General features: G+C 38.4%; 1 protein-coding gene across 1 annotated transcript; it reads left to right on the top strand.

Moving 5' to 3' along the window:
• The first annotated feature begins 118 nt into the window (after positions 1–118).
• Positions 119–19,411, top strand: kiaa0895l. Its single transcript, XM_067452643.1, has 7 exons — positions 119–278; positions 6,598–7,372; positions 9,254–9,397; positions 10,337–10,469; positions 13,177–13,482; positions 15,227–15,324; positions 15,414–19,411. The coding sequence occupies exons 2-7, from the start codon at positions 6,635–6,637 to the stop codon at positions 15,573–15,575; spliced, it is 1,581 nt and encodes a 526-aa protein (XP_067308744.1). The 5' UTR covers positions 119–278; positions 6,598–6,634; the 3' UTR covers positions 15,576–19,411.
• Positions 19,412–20,137: the final 726 nt, after the last annotated feature.

Consider the following 20,137-nt stretch of genomic DNA (forward strand, 5'->3'; position numbering starts at 1 on the left):
TTATTTGTATTTATCAATATCAATTCAACAAGAATAAATAAAAAAGTCTTCCCCGTGCGTGCCCACGCAAACTGACGGCGACGCGTCGCGACGTGATGAGGTCAGTCAGATGCGCCAGCGCGTCATTTGCTGCAACGCAATCCCAGCCATCCCAAACTATTCCCGGCGTCCTGTCCCGTTATTCCTCCTCCATATCTGAGCTGAAGTTGAAGCGCTGCTGCTGATATTATGGGCGGATTTGGGAGTTCATTAGTTTGCTTGTAAAGAAGCGCTGCGTGGTGAGTGTCTCGTGTCTTTATGAACACATCGCTTTATATGTTTAATAATGTCTCATGAGTCGGCAGTGTTATTGTCAGAGCTGTTGATGGCATGCATCTGAATTTTCTTTAAGATGTAGCCTTCGATGGATTTAAACTAGCCAGAAACGGGAATCTCTATCATAACTGTTAAGGTTCATTTTAATATTGTTTTATTTCCAACATGCATTAAACTTGAACAATATTTCCAAGTAAATCTGGAATTAATGCCCATCAGAATACATGTTAAAATGCCTCTCTAATTGATTTTAATTATCCATTAGCAAGACAGCAGATCTTAGAAAGATTTCAGTCAACTCAGAAGGAAAAAACACTTAATATATCTTGATCTAGGATTAAATTATTGCAAATTATGATATTTTTTTTTCTAATTTCACATTTATTCAGTTTTTCCCTCTCAATGTTTTACAGGTCAGTTTTAGCACAGTTTTTATTAAACATTTTGAATGTAATATACAAGTTAAAATTAAAAGCACCAATTTTCAATGTAGTCTATAAATGTTTGAGGTTATAAAAACTGCATGCATATTTATATAATAGATGGAATACTGACAAGATTTCTGATAAGCAATCGTTATTATCTTAAAAACAGGTCCAATACAATCCAAATTTAATTTATTATAATTAATAATTATTATGACACATTATGATGCCAGTATTTTAGTTTATTCTTAGCTAAAAACACTTAGTTCTTTTAAAAATATATGTGCTCATTAATGTATATTTACTTCTTTCAAGTAATAAAGTATTCTTGTAAGTTTATAATATGCCATTGAAAATACATTCGGGTGAGGGGTTCGAATGCCGGTCGCCATGTTGCTCCTCCATCTTGAAAGTACATTAGCCAAAGAGGGACATACCCGTAAATTCAAGCTTTGCCTTTCGTGTTTTAACACTCGATGGCACCGTGTCGAATGTGAAGAGGGGGATTGCCATGTTAATCTTGGACTAAATCGGCCACCGTAGGAGTTAAAACGAAATCAGAATTGAGAGGAACAGAAACTATTATTCACTGGATGGTCATAAACCTTTACACCGCTAGATGGGGGAAAATATCACACGTGTATCTTTAATTGGTTTTAAATATAACAAATCATTGTATTTAACATTTTTTGTTTCACAAACTGTGAATGCATTGTTTCCTGTAATTACAACTTTAAAAGTTATTATGTTTGTGACGTCTAAAATCATATATCATAAACATACTGTTTTATGCAAGATATTTAAGATTTAACTTTTAAGTTGATTGGTTGGGGAGTCATCAATTTAAACTATTTGCAATTGCAAGTAATATTTTATTGTTAAATATGCACACTCTTATTTGTGTCTAACATGTCAAAAACCTAAAACAATTCTTGTCTGTTTTGAATGTCATAAATTTTGTAAATTAGCATATTGAGCATATTCAAAATTTTGAAGTTTGATTAGAAAAAGAGGGGTGTCATTGTTACACTGTAATTATATATTCAGCAATATTTAACAACATGTAATTACTAAAGGGTTAGGTTGAGGGTTCATTGCATGCAATTATGCATAATTTACTAATATTACCATGATAAGAACATGCAACATATGTAACAATGACAAGTGTTACCAAAAAAAATCACTGGATATTACTGAGTCATTGACCATTTCTATTGTCTTTGAATATTAAATGTTAACCACTTACATCTCACCACTCACTCTTTCCGTCTCACTCATTTTGACATTGCGTTAGACCAGCCAAAAATGTAACGTTTAGTTTTTTTTGTCATCCTAAAAATTAACAGAATCATCAAGAATATCAAATGTTCAGATCAACTCACATTTATTTGCACAGTGCTTTACACTAAACATCGTTTCTCAGCAGCTTTACAGAAAATGCATGTTTCTACATTACAATTTCGACTCGTTTGTTATCAGACGTGACTCTGTCCAAGTAATGAGCAGAAATATACAGTTAATCATGAGGTTAGCTAACGTCATGTATTCATTGAGGCACAAACAATGATCTCATTGAAGCAGTTCTTACAAGTTGTGAACATAATGATTACGATATATAGAAAATTTGGCAGTTGTGTGTGTATTAGGGGTGAGGCTTGTCCCAACTCGATATCCAAACCATGTTTGGGTCAAATATGGACATCTGCTTTAAATTATGGATGTAAGATTTATCGGACAATATATTTATATTTTTAATGTTATCGTCAGTGCTTGAAGTGGAAATTTAAAGGGGGGGTGAAATGCTGTTTCATGCATACTGAGCTTTTTACACTGTTAAAGACTTGGATTCCCATCCTAAACATAGACAAAGTTTCAAAAACTAATGTTGGACGTTTGATGGAGTATTTCTGTGTTAAAAATACTCCTTCCGGTTTCTCACAAGTTTCGGCGAGTTTTTTTCGAGTATGGGTCGGCTTGACGTTGATAGATCGGAAGGTCCTTGTATGGGCCGTACGGGCTCTTCTCCCGGTTGGGTGCGCGCGCGACTAGAGCCGGAGAGGAAATGCACGCCCATAAACACTCGCTCAGCTGCAGATCCAGTCGTCCGTGAACACTTCTGTCGCGCGCCGCGCTCCACTTTATTCCTATGGGTGACGTCGAGTGACTTCAACGCTTCAGCACAGCATTCCGGGAAGGCAGCGCTGCATTTGAACCGATTTGAACGCAGAAATGACGGGAAGCTTCACAACATCGTGGATTTCCACGGTCACTGCTGTCAGGACTTCACCAAATCATACCAAAGAAGTGTGTTTTTGACGGAGCGGTCCCAGCGATAAAGCTTCGGTCCTGCTTTGGAAGCAGCCGGTGAGTAAAACTGCTTCAAATGTCTGTGCTGTCGGCTATCGTCGCGTGAGTAAACATCAGTAAACGACACGATCGCGTGCTTCGTCATTCAAATGCGCTAACGTTACTCCATTGTTGTTCTCTGTATAACGTTACACTAGTCTGGCGTGCAAAACCGTTTTGCTTGCTACTGCTAAGGTTAAGTCGCATACAATAGTCCATAAACCGAATCATGTCCTCATAAACTGCGAGTAAACACACAAATGTTGACAGGCCACTAAATACAGTCCATACCACAGATACGGACGTCCTGCTGTTGCTGTTTCTCCTGTTCAATATATTTCAGCCTCCGAATGATTCTGGATCATATATCTATTAGCTGAGATAGCCATGGGTTTCTCCACGCTTGAGGACGTCACCGCTTTGTGCGCGCTCGTCATTCTTTAGCTCCGCCCACACGATACGCCTCCAGCCGCTCGTTTTTTTCCGGAAAGACTCGGTACAGCCCATATTTCTTTTATAAATATAATAAAACTAAAGACTTTTCGGAGATATGAAGGATGCAATACTACTCTATAGTTACTCAAGATTGACATGAGATTGACTGAAACTGAGTGTTTCACCCCCCCTTTAAAGTGTCGTCATTTTGGTTTGAACGTTGTAAGTGTGAACCGTTTAACAGGGTCCCAGGGCGTGCTCCCCTCATTTATATGTCTGTTTAAAAGTCTTCTGCAAAATAGTCTACACATGCAAAGTTGGTTGATAACATAACGGAAATAAAGTAGCTTATACATTGTACAAAAAAGGGCAAATTTTGAACTTTTCCAGTACAATCGACTTGGATGTTTAAGTTATTTCAACTTAAATGATGTTAAACTGAATTTAAAAAATGAGCTACATCTTGTATAACTAATAAAAACAAGTTTAACATTCCTTAACTTATTTTGATGAGTTAAAACAATGTAAAAACATGTTGTCATAACTTATTGAACATATAATTTTTTACAGTGTAGTTAACAACCATAGGTCATTAAAAATCAACTAACTCTTTAAATTCTCTTATACTGAACATGTTAATTTCTTTGAAATATCTGTAAAACGGATTTTTCTCTAATATCTGTCATTATTAGCAGAACACATTTTCCACTATTTGGGGAAAAAACTATTGTTTGACTTGGTCTTATGAAAAAGTAGCATATTTCTTGTAATTGTTTAACTATAGCATTTGTTACAGTACGGATATAATTGCAGATAAGACCATTTGATGGCTCCTTTTTTTTATCTGTAGCATTTATAAAATAAAAAAAAGAAGAAGCAACATACACATACACTACTAAAACTACAACATGCCACAGTTGTAATAAATCTATAATGAAAAATCTTTTCCCCTAACAGATTATCTATTATAAAATTATACAAGAAGTTAGTCAAAATTTACGATAATAGATAAAATACTTGATAAATTCAAGTAAAGGTGTATTTAAAAAGCTTTCTAATTAATGTTGGTGCAGGAAGATGGTTTTCCCTCTTTTTAATGGCTGTTTTAGATCATGTTTAACTGTCTCCGTAGCGTTTTAATACACTCTCAATAGAATTCAAAATATTTTATCATCAGTGATGTGATATGAGCGCAAATCGTATCACGCTTCTGGAGAGTGCGCTCGTGAACACGCCTACATAAACATAAACCTACACGACTTCATAAACTGTCATAAACTGAACTTATGCAAAATTAAACAACTGGGCTTCAGTCATTGCCGTAATGCGCAGATAATTGATCCCTTCAGTTCGTATACCGATGTATACAATTCATTAGTGGACTGATTGTTACATGTGAGATGGGCCGGTGTTGTGCCAAATTTCGACCAAATTATTACCCCCTCGTTGAAGTCGCTGACCTGATTGCCAAATCCTAACCCCTCTCCCACACCTACTCCTAAACCTACCAAGACTAGGGGGGTAATAATCTGGCACGGGGGCAGAATTTGGCACAGTATGTAAGAAAAATAGGCTAGGATAGGCTACAGATTAAAATATAGAAGTGCCAGTACTGCACTCTAAAAAATGCTGGGTTATAAACAACCCAAGTTGGGTTACCCAGTAATTGGGTTGTTTGAACCCATTGAATGGACCTATTCAAACAAACCAATTTCTGGGTTTGTCCATTTTCAACCCAACTTGGGTTATTTTTAACCCAGCATTTTTAGAGTGTGTGTACCGGCCCATTTCAGGCTCTGGTTATTGCTATCGGCCTTAGTGTTGTCAAAAGGACCAACTTCATTACCAAGTGGGTACTGCTGAACATTAACGTAAACACCTCTGATTGGCCATTGTGCTCACACGCTCATCAGATATGTCTGATTGGCTACAATGATCAACGCACAGAAGTGTTTGAAAGTGTTTTAGCAGGAGCGGGAGCATTTGAAAGCACAAGCAACGATGACCGGTCCGCTGATAGACACCTGCTTTCAAACACTCATGATGTGTGTATCTGTGTAAGCCAGCATGTTTTTGAAGCGCTGGACATTGTAGCCAATCACAAACGTATTTGATGAGCCTGTGAACATAATGGCCAATCAGTGGGGTTTATGATTCCACGCAAGGATCAAAAATTTCAGTGCCGACTAGGTATCAAAGTCAGTACTTTTGACAACACTAATCAGCCTGATAAGAAAATATATCCAAAAAAAAATTCTTAAAATTGGTAAATGTATGATTTCCTTCAACTGAGACGCTTCAGATGTTACTGTTCACCATGATGGGTTTGAATTGCTTGAAATACACTGCAAATAAATGCTTTTCTTAACTTACTTAGTATTTTTGTCTTGTTTCTAGTCCAAACTTCTAAAAAAATTTAAAACAAGAAGCATTCACTAGACAAGTAAGACGTATTGTCTTGTTTTGGGAAAAAATAACTAAAAATTGAGAGTTTTGCTTAAAATAAGCAAAATAATCTGTCAGTGGGTTAAGTAAAATAATCTTAAAACAACATTATTTTATTTATCCCACTGGCAGATTATATATCTTATTTTAAGCAAAAACTCTTAATGTTGTTTGTTTTTTCCCAAAACAAGACAATAATTATTACTTGTCTAGTAAATGTTTCTTAATGTAAGATTTTTCAAATATTTAGACTAGAAACAAGACAAAAATACTAAGTAAATAAAAAATGCATTTTTCGCAGTATATGATTGGAATCACTTTTTTAAAAATTGGCTACGTAAAATTATAACGAGAAAATAATAATTGTGTGTTTGGGACATGGATTTTAATAGAGAGACTTTTGTTTTTGTAATCAGGCCCTCAAATTATATAATTTTGATTTTAGATTTATCGGCTTTCAAATTTAAGAATCATCCATATCGGCCAAAATTGTCATATCTGTGCATCATCCCTACTATACATTTTTTTAACCCAGTGGTTGGGTTTTTGTCCATATTTGACCCAAACATAACAACCCAGCATATTGTAGTGTTGAATCAGAAAGTGGAGGTGTGTTTTTTCTCCCCTTCAGGTGTGCAGCATTGGTGGACCGAGGCGTGGATGTAGCAATGGTGCTGGATCTGGGCGAGAACTGCATGGAGCAGGCTAATGGAGGAGGGCTCGCAAAGAACGTCTCAGAGATGCTAGAACCAGAGCCCAGCACGGAGAAACCCAAACCAGTCCGAGCCAGGACCAGCAGCATCACCCAAAGAGACAAATCGACCCACAATGGGCCACACGCGCAGCCTTGTGCCTCTTGGGATGGCGGCTCACAGGTTCAGCGACGGCTCCAGAAGACAGAAGGTAGAAGTAAAGGAGAAATTTCTCAGCCAGGGGAACCTTCCAAACGGCCCCAATGTCGAAGGCCTCTTAGTCTGGAAATAAAACCACGAATTAGAGCAACACAGCCAGAGAGGAAGGTGATGCAGCCGCCGTGGCGTAGCGGTGGCCCGTCTCCACCCACACGAAGCCTAACGAGCCTTAATTTAGGCCCGGGAAACTGGCTTCGGCGCAGCGAGAGCACATGCACGGTGAACTCCACGATTAGCCCACGCGCTGCCAGGGGTCAAATGAGACCCGCAACCTCCTTACCACATATTGCCAGGGGAGTCGCACCCCTTCCTTCGCCGTCTACACCCCGTGGGCCGTGCCTGCTCGTGGCTCTTCGTCCATTAAACCTGGAAAAGGAGCGTCAGACCTTTTTTCAGTCTAACTATCAGTATGAGCCTCAGTTTGAGTATACCGCCCCAGAGCCCATCAGTGTTTTGGAGAAGTACAGAGAGGGCTCGGGTCTCTTTCTGTCCCAGGTATATTTAACGTTGTAATATCTTTAATGTTGATGATCACATTATTGTACATATGAGATCGTTTGTTTCTGCTTCTTCATTGTCTGTGTTTTGATCAGAAGATTCAGTACTCGTTCAGGAGATGTGTAATGGCGCCCCCTACCGTATAACACTGACAATACGGAAAGCCAAATTCTGTTAAAAGCGGGGAAAGAGTTAAAATCACGCAGGAAATGACTACAGTAATAGGAAGTGCACATTTATTTATAAAGCAAAAACACCTAAAATGGGCAAGAGTACAAGCAACGTGAACATTGTATGTGAGTAAGAAAAACTACAGATAAGAATAGAAACGTATGTATCTTATAAAGTCAAGCTAAATTACGTTTTAACCTGTTAACTGTCACTCCCATTTTGAAAATATACATGAAAATTCACTATCCAAACTTAAATGGTTGCCATTCAAGAATGCTTTGGAATATAGACATAAGTTTGTTCTCATTTTAAAGAAGACATACAATTTTCATTTTCAAGACATAAAGTATAAAAAAGTTATGGGAGTTTAAATTCACTGTAAATCAAATATACTGTACTAGATATTTAATATAATATATATGTTACAAAATAATTTGTACTCTAAAATTACTATCAAATCAAAGCCATGTGTGTAGTAAATTTGTGTTCTATATTTGAAGTTGATATCACAAAAATTGAAGTTGTCATGAGATTTTGTTTAGGAGCTGTACCACAAATAGCCACCGGGTGTCATTGAAATTCCATTGATTTTTTTTTAATGCAATTTCCTGTGTCAAATGTATATATTTTTGTGCAAATATCACAAAACAGTTTGCAGATATAGAACCGTGAGACTGAGACCTTTCTGACGATATGCGTTTTAAGATTAGAAAAGGTATTTATTATAAAGTAGTTACATAAATATGAAACATGATGACGCCACTTGGGGAGGAGCCCGCTGGAATAATTTAGAGCACCGTTTCCATGGTTACCCAAGGTCCGCTTTCAAAACGGCTTTCACAGGATGAATCTTGAGCTTGTAAGCTTTCAAACTGTCAACATTAGATCAGGATAAATATAGGATATAATTGTTTTAAACATGCAGTGGCAAATGGGCCCACCGGTGGGCCAGTGACAGTTAACAGGTTAAAAGTTTAATAATCAATGTTGAAGAACAAATTTGACCAGTTATTTATATCTAGTCAAATAGCAAAAAAAACATCATGCTGCGTGCCACCAGGAAACACGCCGTCTGAAAGCCTGTAATAAGTTGGGAATAAATTATATATTACAGTGAATCGACGCGATTTTACCCTTTCCGCTTAGTGCGTTTATAATCGCTCACTTATAAGCGCTCACAAACGATATTCCTGCTTGTTCGGTACAGGGATGCAAAGGAGCTGAAACTTTCCAGTAAATTTCCCCAAAGTCCTGGAAAGTTTCTGAAACAGTTCCAGCTCATCATTCACTGTTTGAGTGATTTGACTGGAGAAACACAGAGAAAATCGTCTACTTTTAAAAGTCTGTTTCAAAGTGCTCTTTCTTCTCCGCTTTCATTAGTTATCTTCTATTCTCCACACATTTTCCTTTCAGGAACGACACCAACTCCTTGTGCTATTGCTTCAAATGCACTAGACCACAATGCATTGCATAAATAAATACATACAGTAATTAGTGTTGAAAATAGGGTGTAAATTAACAGGAATTGCTTACCATGCAAGATATTGCCCAGAATTAGTTTTTGCCCTTTTGTCTTCATGTTGTGAGCGCAATTATGATAGCTCGGTGTTGCTTGCGTTGGCAGTTTGCTAGGTTTTGGAACGCAGCCATAATGCTGGTTAAGTGTTTAAACTATTGCCATTTGTCTTACCTCATACGTTTTTCTAGGCAGTTGGGATTATGGAGTGTGTGTTGAGGAAGTATGAGACCTATGAAAACTTCGAAGAGGCCACAGGGGGCAACTTGCTACCGAAGAGTCAAGTTTGGGCAGCCACGCGGAAGTACCTACAGAAGGAGGGCTGTGTCGGTGAGGTGTGTGGATATCATCTGAATATACGGTCCTGTTTACAGCTGGTGTTAAGATGTGTTTCGGTCTATCGGATCACAAGTGGACGACGCTAAATAGGGCTGTAAAATGTTGTGTAAACATTTTGAGCATGTCCGCTTTGGTAGTGTAGACGTTCATGTGATCGAATGTGTTCAAAAAGCCACAAAGGACCGTCCGTCTAATGACCTAATGCGTGAACATTAAGGGATGCGTGCTAACCAGGCGGGATTTAAACTTTGTCAGCTGGAGACCTAAGTTTAGTTTAAAAAAAAAAACTTACCAAGCACAATTTTCTCTCTCCATTCCTGATGTCTAACACACACACACACACACACACACACACACACACACACAGCTTTTGGCTGGTCTTGTGTCAGTCAGAGCAGAAACGAAAGCTGATGTTCTCTGTGTTTTTCTATTGTCTCTGCCAGGTTCATATGTAAACTACATGAGCTTATCTCGTCCATTTGATCGAAAGATCTGAAAACCCGCCCAATTTGGACATATTTGCATGACTTTCTAACATTTACAGATGGAGAATATACCTCCATGAAATGTAAGTTATGCACCACATTTATTGATCTGCACAAGTAGCTTCAGAGCATCTGACAGGGCAATCTGCTTTAAACTATACACGTTAACTATGTCCATTTTCCCTGCATCAGCTCATTCTGCGTACTCTGCTATTTTTTTATGTCACCCGACCATAGACCCTCCCCTCAAAAAAATCAGGACAGAAGTGGTTGAAAGTGGACAAGAGACGGATTAAAACACCAGGTGTGAAAGGGAATGTCTCTCTCATCTATTTATGATCCGATCGACCAAAACGCATCTTAATACGAGGTGTAAACGGGGCCTAAGTTCTTGTGTTTAAGCATCCTGCCAAATAACCAAGGAATAGTAATTTCAGATTCTGTCAACAGGTGGTTGTAAGTCTGTCGGATGAGCTTCTGTCGCAAGCAGTAATGATGGTGGAGAGGTGTCGACCAACACTAACTATTAACCTGTCAGGAGCGCGCCAACACTGGCTCGAGGGCATGCTTAGACATGAGATTGGTATGAACTTTAACTTAAACAGATTTTAGAAGTCATGTCCTAACCTGTGATAAACAACAGGACATTTTGTCAGCCATTTCAATCTTACAGTTGTGCTCAAAAGTTTACACACCCCTTGCAGAATCTGCAAAATGTGAATTTTGACAAAGAGGGTTCATACAAAATGATATTTTTATTTGATTTAGTTCTGTCCTGAATATTTTACATAAAATGTGTTTTACATAGTCCACAAGACAAAAAAAATTGCTGAATTTATTAAGATGATCCATTCAAAAGTTTACACATCCTTGATTCTTAATATGGTGTGCCGTTCCCTAGATGATCCACAGGTGTGTGTGTGTGTGTGTGTCGTTCCCTGGATGATCCACAGGTGTGTGTGTGTGTGTGTGTATGTGTGTGTCGTTCCCTGGATGTTCCACGTGTGTGTTTGTCGTTCCCTGGATGATCCACGGCTGTGTGTTTGTGAGAGAGCGAGAGAAAGAGAGAGAGAGAGAGAGAGAGAGAGAGACACGTTCCACAGCTGTGTGTGTGTGTTTGTGAGAGAGCGAGAGAGAGAGAGAGAGAGAGAGAGAGAGAGAGAGAGAGAGAGAGAGAGAGAGAGAGAGAGAGAGAGAGACACGTTCCACGGCTGTGTGTGTGTTTTGTGATGGTTGTTCTTGAGTCTCTTGTTTGTCCTGAGCAGTTAAACAGACTAACGTTCTTCAGAAAAATCCAGAAAATTCTTCAGTTTTCCAGCATCTTCTACATATGGATCTCAAAATCATAGTCACTTCTGGAAAGGGTTCAAATATGCAGAAGATGCTGGAAAACTGAAGGATTTTCGAGATTATTTTGAAGAATGTTGGTCAGTTTAACTGCTCAGGACAAACTGTTGCTGTGGATCATCAGGGAAAGACACACAGTATTACGAATCAAGGTTGTGTAAACTTTTGAACAGGGTAATTTTTATAAGTTCTGCTTTTTTTGTCTTGTTTACATATAGTCCACATCCTTTATGTAAAATGTCTTATTCAGGACAGTACTAAATAAAAAACAACATGCATTTTGTACGATCCCTTTTATTTTGCTAAAAAAAATTTGACCCATTGACTTCAGGACGGTGGAACCAGAAGTGCTAAAACTCAACTCATTTCTGGGTTTTGGCCAACAACAATACATCACCTCTGCAGAACTCTAGTACATTAAAGGGTTAGTTCCCCCAAAATGACAATTCTGTCATTAAATACTCCCCAAACCCATAATCCTTTTAATGAAATCAGAGAGATTTCTGTCCCTCCATTGACAGGCTACGCAACTACCCCTTTTTAAGCCCCAGAAAGGTTGACATCATTAAAGCAATCCATTGGTTTAACATCAGTGTTATGAAGCATTATGAGTGCTTTGTTTGTGCAAAAAAGCGAATTACCACTTTAATATTTACAATTAATGAATTAATTGTATTCAAGTGTATGCACATTATACTGTCCATGTCCAGAAAGGGAATAAAAACATCACCACAGTAGTCCATATGAGACATCAGTGGGTTAATTAGAGTCTCTTGAAGCATCCAAAATACATTTGGGTCCAAAAATAACAAAAACTACGACTTCGGATCGCCAATGTCACGTGATTTCAGCAGTTTGACACGTGATCCGAATCATGAATCAATACACTGATTCATAACCGTTCAAATCTTTATTTGAGGATTGAAAACAAACCCGGAAGAGAAGCCAATGCTGAATAAAGTCGTAGTTTTTGTTATTTTTGGACCCAAATGTATTTCGGATGCTTCAAGAGACTCTAATTAACCCACTGATGTCTCATATGGACTACTGTGATGATGTTTTTATTCCCTTTCTGGACATGGACAGTATAGTGTGCATACACTTGCATACGCTCTCGGACTAAATATAAAATATCTTAAACTGTGTGTGAAGATGAACGGAGGTCTTACGGGTGTGGAGCGACATTAGGGGGAGGAGTTAATGACAGACATTTCATTTCTGGGTGAACTAACCCTTTATTAATGGCAATTGTGAAATTACATGAATTAATGTGTTTTTCATGCATGAATTCATGATGATCCATAACCATAGCTTTATCCTTTTTTTGTGAACATAGGAAGCATCAGGATCATGCGTAATACACCATGATTCGTGATGATTTACTCACTTTAGTTAATGTTTTAATTAAGGTGTTGTTCATCCATGAAGAAAAAAATTGAACTCCTTAGTTCCTGATGATTCATGAGATATTAATGCATGTAGTAATGCACAAGTCATGCATGAATGCTTGATAATTCATGTACCCTTACCGTAAAGTGTTACCAGATCTTCATTTTGGTGATCTCATGAAAAAAGTCTTATGGTTTGGAGTGACATCAGGGTAATTAATGAAATTAATTCAGTTTCCCAATTTCAATTTCCCCGAATTTTCATTTTTTGGGGACTTAACCATTTAAATATCAGTTCTGATTGGCTCTGACATTGAGCAGCATTTGGTTTTGCCTTTGGTCTCTAGGCAGTCAAAGACCAAATCTCTTGTTTCTGTTGGGTCACACCCGGTTTTGAACACAGTCTAAAACTATTGATCTTGCTAGACGAGAAATATTGTTTTGACATTCTTCTGGTTGGATCTAGCTGCTAGTTGATAATTTTTCATGGTTAATCGTATAGTCTTTTGTGTACAAAACCTGCCCTTCCAGCAATTTTCTGGCTTTCGCTCCCAGGCACGCATTACTTACGGGGTGTGAATAACAGCATGCAGCCGTGGGCCACTTCTGTTGGGAGAAAGCAGTTTGGACTGAAACCAGCTAATCCTACTGAAGAGGGGCTCGCTAGTCTTCACAGTGTGTTGCTACGGAAACAGCCCTTCCTGTGGCGAGCCGCTCTGCTTTACTATACTGTATACCATGCCACAAACATGAGCTTCTGCCAGCTGTTCAGCCATATCGCTCGCTTCGTCCAAGACCCCGCGGTCCGCTGGGAATACTGCCTGCGCGCCAAACGAGGACAAACAGATACCTCAAAACCAGGTGAGAGAAGCGCCAGGAATAGAACTGAGAAATGCCAGATTGTGTTTGCTTGAGAAAGACAACATTCTCTGATCCACTATTTAAGCTCTGAGACCATCCATCCATTTCTGTCCATCCATTTATCTGTCTGTCCGTCCATCCATTTATCCATCCATCCATCCATCCATTTATCTGTCCGTCCATCCATTTATCCGTCCATCCATTTATCCATCCATCCATCCATTTATCCGTCTGTCCATCCATCCATTTATCCGTCCGTCCATCCATCCATTTATCCATCCATCCATCCATTTATCTGTCCGTCCATCCATCCATTTATCTGTCCGTCCATCCATTTATCCGTTCGTCCATCCATTTATCCGTCCGTCCATCCATTTATCCGTCCATCCATCCATTTATCTGTCCGTCCATCCATCCATTTATCCGTCCGTCCATCCATTTATCCGTCCGTCCATCCATTTATCCATCCATCCATCCATCCATTTATCCGTCCATCTATTTATCCGTCCATCTATCCATCCATTTATCCGTCCGTCCATCCATTTATCCATCCATCCATCCATTTATCCGTCCGTCCATCCATTTATCCATCCATCCATTTATCCGTCCGTCCATCCATTTATCCATCCATCCATCCATCCGTCCATCCATTTATCCATCCATCCATCCATCCATTTATCCGTCCATCTATTTATCCGTCCATCTATCCATCCATTTATCTGTCCGTCCATCCATCCATCCATCCATTTATCCGTCCGTCCATCCATCCATTTATCCATCCATCTATCCGTCTATCTATTTATCCATCCACCCGTTTATCTGTTGGTCCATCCATCCATCGATCCATCAAATTATCATCAATCAATCAATCCATCAAATTATCATCAATCAATCAATCCATCCATCCATCCTTCCATCTGTCCATCCATCCATTTATCTGTTTGTCCATCCATCCATCCATCCGTTTATCCGTCCGTCCGTCTATCTATTTATCCATCCACCCGTTTATCTGTTGATCCATCCATCCATCCATCAATAAATCCATCCAATTATCATCAATCAATCAATCAATCAATCCATCCATCAATCAATCCATCCAATCATCAATCAATCAATCAATCCATCCATCCATCAATCAATCCATCCAATTATCATCAATCAATCCATCCATCCATCAATCCATCCAATTATCATCAATCCATCCATCAATCAATCCATCCAATTATCATCAATCAATCCATCCATTCAGCCATCCGTTTATCCGTCCGTCCATCCATCCATCCATTTATCCGTCCATCTGTTTATCCATCCGTCCATCCATCCATCATAGACTAATGAACTAGAGCTCACTGAGATGCACCTTATCGGAAACATGTTAAAACATGCTAGCAACTGTTAAAACGTCAGCAACATATCCCAGCAATGTGGTGAGACATGCCAAAAATATGCTAGCAACAATAAAACCATATGCTATAAACACGTTAAACATGCTAACAGCATGTTAAAACATGGTACAGGCCCCTGGACACTCGGCCTGGCAATGAGATACTCAAATGATTCTTGAAAGTTACTCAAAGATGCCGTATTAATTTCAATACATTTAAAGTGTTCCCCCTCTGTATGGATAGAAAATGGTTATATTAGAAAATACTATCTATAACCAAAATGTCTATGTCCTGGAAAAACAGTTTGGTTACCGTTTCTTTATATTTGTAACATATTTTTTTTGCTTGTGTGTGAACAGGTTGCTTTAGTAAAGATCAGGTCTACCTTGATGGAATTTTAAGGATTTTACGCCACAGGAGGAACATTGATTTTAAGATATTAACCGCTCTTGGAAAGGCAGGTCCTATTCATGCGTACTGATTTTAATGTAATATCCCACATTTTGAATGTATGTACATACCAATTTATGTAATTCCTGTTTTTAGGTTTCCTATGAAGACGTGGAGAGACTTCGGCATTTGGCCGTTCTAAAAGGCACCAGGATTCCTCACTTCATGCAGGACGATGAGCGTTATCTTCATCACCTCGACCACATCGTCACCGTGAATGAACTGAGCGACGCAGAGCTTCAAGAGCTCATTCCATGAACAAACCATCAAACGTGTTTTTTTCAGGATTTCCCAGGCCAAAAAAAAACCAAGTGTCTGCAAAAGTGGGATTTTTAAAACATACGATTGATATAATCTTGGATGGTTTATCATGGAAACGTAATTCATGATGATCATCCATAAAAATGTAAGCGTATTACATACAGCATGGTTGTGTCCAATGATTGACGTAGTAAGTTGCTACATCAAGTGCCATATTACTCAGTACGTCCGTTTACAGAAGCAATGATTGTCTGTTTTGTAAAAACAACATGAATCTCAGGCATGAAAGACGTGTTTGGATTCTTGGAAACCTGAGGTATGTTCGGAATAGCATACTACCGTACTCGTACTATTCCTGTAGTATACTGTGCACTAGACCTGCGTGATTCTGGATTAATTGATAACCACAATTTTTTGGTTTAAAATAGAGATCATGATTCTATGGAAGCGGTTCATCCACAATATAAAATTAAAAAAAGTAATTGTTACTTTTGCATGATATAAATCAGAATTGCGTGATATAAAGTTTATTTCTTGCAACTGTGTTTAAATCTCAATTCTGACTTTATATCACTTAATTGCGACTTTATATCGCGCAATTCTGGCTATAACTTGCATTTCGAACTATATCGCGCAATTCTGGCTATCTCTCAATTGCGACTCACGTAATTCTGGCTATAACTTGCATTTCGAACTATATCGCGCAATTCTGGCTATCTCTCAATTGCGACTCACGTAATTCTGGCTATAACTTGCAATTCTAACTATAGAGGTCTCAATTGCGACTTTATATTGCGCAATGCTGACTAACTCGCAATTCTGACTTTATATCTCTCAATTGTGACTTTATTAGGCGACTCAATTAGCCTCTCGCTGAGCCCCAGCCTTTTTAGTTACTGTTGCTACGTCCGGCAAACAAATGGTCAAACATGACCAGCGCGACAGATTGCCATGATGGGAAGAGGTATACCCGTGCATGTCAGCACCCTTTTTGGAGCAATACCTCCGATATCCTCCAGATTGAGGCAAAAGGTGTTACAGTATGCAATGGAGGGATATATTCATAATATAAAAATACCCAATGAAGGAGACATGACAGACCAGTCGATCGCAGACTGCTTTCCAGTCGATCGTGGGAGTAAATTGCACTCTGGTTTGCCCTTTCTCTCTCTTCAGCGTTCCCACGTCTCAGACCTCATATACATACAATATTAACCTGTATAGACATATTATTTCTTGAGTAAAGAAAATGCTGTATTTATAATTTAAAAAACAAAACAAGATCACCGATTACGTTATGCGACATGCCTGTTTATGCCTTAATACAGTCGAGAAAGACGACGCATATCCGTGCATTGCAACGCATCTCTAGACCTGCGAATCGTGTTTTTAACCGCATCCTGCGTGAATGGCCCTAATCTGATTAAAATATAAACAGCGCATTTTTTATTAATAACAATGCTGTTATTTAAACAGTCAGATTTCCTCTTACATTCAGTTTAGAGCATCAACAGCAAGCCAAAGAGGGCAAGGTTTCAACTAAACTATGCATTTGCATTTTAAACACTTAGCTACATTATGTTCTAGATCTGTCCACGCAATAAATGCAGATTGTTAAATGAGCAAGTTTAAGCTAATTTCAAATTGGCATGAATAAAAAAATCTAATCAGAGCTGCATATTAACATTTACAAGATATTCACGAATACAACTCCTCAAAATTACCTTAATAGCACGATATTTCTAATATATTTCAAATATTTCTGCCCGTTTTCGTTCGTGTGACTGCAGCCTCTGCTTTTCTGTTATACAGACTGAAGTAGCGTGAATGCAATCTATAACACACCACGCCGTTATTTTCAGTTAATAATGGAGAAAATACAGAAATTTCTGGTAAAAATAATTTCTGGTGTTATTTTTGTGATTGTTTGGGGCATTCTACAGCCCTTCATCAAAACTTACAACACAGAACCCACCTCAGATTGTCAACGCACAAATCGTAAAAACACTATCAGTTCCTAAATTTGGATTGGGTGGGCAAAGGAGACGTTTGGGTTTGATCAGCCCACGCTGATTTACAAACGCTGTGGGCGCACCGCTTCACCATCTGGAGTCGATGTTTATCGGACCTGCTCACATAGTAACGATTGCTATGATGTGTGATTGGACAATGGCTGTTTTGGGGGAGGGGCCGGCAAAAGGCTAATTTGGACTATACCGCACAATTCTGACTATTGCGGCATTCTGATTATAACTTGAATTCAGACTTTACATCTCACAATTCTGACTTTATATCCCTCAATTGTGACGTATATTCTGACTATATCTCCGAATTGCAACTATTACGCAATTGCGATTATCACAATTTCTCTTATATATCACACAATCGAGTTTATAACTTTGACTAGAACTAAAAAAGTCAGAATTGTGAGATGTAAAAATTCATAATTATCTTTTAAAATGTTTTATTCTGCGGCGGACACAAGCTTCCATACGATTCTCCCACAAATCTGAATAGACAACTAAAAAAAAAGTAATTGCTGTAGTCGATTTAAAAAAATTTTTTTTAATTTGGTTGAGTGATTGATTCAATGACCCAAGCATAAAGACTTCACTTGTTTCATTACTGGATGTTTTTGAACGAATCTCTTTAACCGTGCAGCTCTAATGTGCACAGAATGCACATTTTCTGAATGCATGCAATACATGAACAGTGTAGTACATTATGCCAAAATACAACGGGATGTTATGTGCTGATTTAAACACAATGAAGGGAACATCTACAGCATTGCATACTGGTTTAATATACTCCATGGTAGGCCGTACACTAGTATCCCATTCCGAACGCCGCCATACTCGTGAGAAGCTGAAAGATGGTCATGTAGCATTTTAACTGCACTCCTAATGTAATGGGCACATACTATATTATCATCACACAAGACAGAAGTATATCAGCACTAAACCCTGACAGTATTTAAACCTATGAGCACTTCCTCCGAGGTTCTTTTTAGTTTCTCTTATTTATGTATTTATTATTTGCTTACCTCTTGTATTCACGTTGAGCACTGAGTGTCTGTGGTATTAGCTTTATGCACAGTAGCAAATGCATTTTTTCAACTTAGTAGGCCTATAGACCTTATGCGCCAGAGAGCGCGCCGCCATTTAGGATTTTGTGGTTTGCAGTAACTCTGTATATTTCTATGGCTTCGCCATCGAAGAGTAATTAGCTGTTGGATTTACTTACTGTAGAGTTAGCAAGAGTTATCATAAGCATTGTAATGTTTGAAGCGGATGTCATAAACCGGGAAGATTTGAAAACGAGCGGTTCATTCATAAATCCGTATTTGTGGTGCAGTGCTGAAAATGGCCGGGGCTACATAAGGTCTATAGCAAGCAATGCAAAAAAGACACCAAGGCTGACTCAATTCCACGTTCTTTAAGAATCTCTTGTGAATAAAAAAACAGCCTCATGTCACTTTTTTAATTGTAATCAGGGCTTATGAAACACTCCTATCTCGGGATAATCAGTGTTCTGAGAGCACCCTTGGTGGTCTTGATTACCCGTGCTAATGTGACGTGACACCCTTGTTTAAAGCAGTCCAGCTGGCCAGCTTCCTCACTGTGCATGTTAATATTGCGACGGACTCAGGAAGAATAATGGGAGGTCATGTGGATGTGCCTTATATGGGTTCAGAACTCGTGTGTCATGGCTACATGTTATATGCTTGAAATTAACATATCCATTTGTATTTATTATCATTGTCAGTACTGCACGAATATTGCACATTTCACATTAAGTTGCTGTTATCTTATTAAAATTATACACTGAAGTCACTAGAATTGTTGTCTGAGTGTTTAATCAAAAAGAAAATCAAGCACAACATATTCACTATATTTGGTAAAAAGTGAATCCGCCATGGTGCGAGCACAGCTGGCTTTTAAAGGGAAAGGGAGATGATTGGTTTATTGCACATTACACCCAAGACTCATTAAGACACTAGGAATGACCCTTTTTGACCATGAGCCTGCGCACCGACCGTTTTTCCCATCGTTAAACTAGCAAAAGTGGATTCAGACAGCGGTTTCTGCAGGTTTAGTGAAGGTAAATTTAAAGCTCCACTGTGTGATATTTTCCCCCTGTCTAGCGGTGTAAACGTATATGACCACCCAGTGAATATTAGTTTCTGTTCCTCTCAATTCTGATTTCGTTTGAACTCCTACGGTGGCCGAGTTAGTCCAAGATTAACATGGCAATCCCCCCTTCATTACTAAGCAACTATTTCAAGCATAAACTCACAATTTTCTCAGAAAACGACAAATCGTTTTGCATCAAGTAAATTTAGATGTTTATACTGGAAAACAAAAAATATATACTTTTTGCAGTTCATAATTTAATTTGGCAATTCAGTTTAGGGCCCTATTAATAAATGTTTTGTTTTATAGTTTATTCTGTTTTCATTTTCTGGGCTCTGTTTTAATGGTTAAATTAAATTGTATTAATCAAAAAACATGTCAAATTAATTGAAATCCTGAAACTAAGATAATATATATTTTTTAGGG

This window comes from Pseudorasbora parva, chromosome 1 (assembly GCF_024679245.1).
Source record: "Pseudorasbora parva isolate DD20220531a chromosome 1, ASM2467924v1, whole genome shotgun sequence".
NCBI lineage: Eukaryota > Metazoa > Chordata > Actinopteri > Cypriniformes > Gobionidae > Pseudorasbora > Pseudorasbora parva.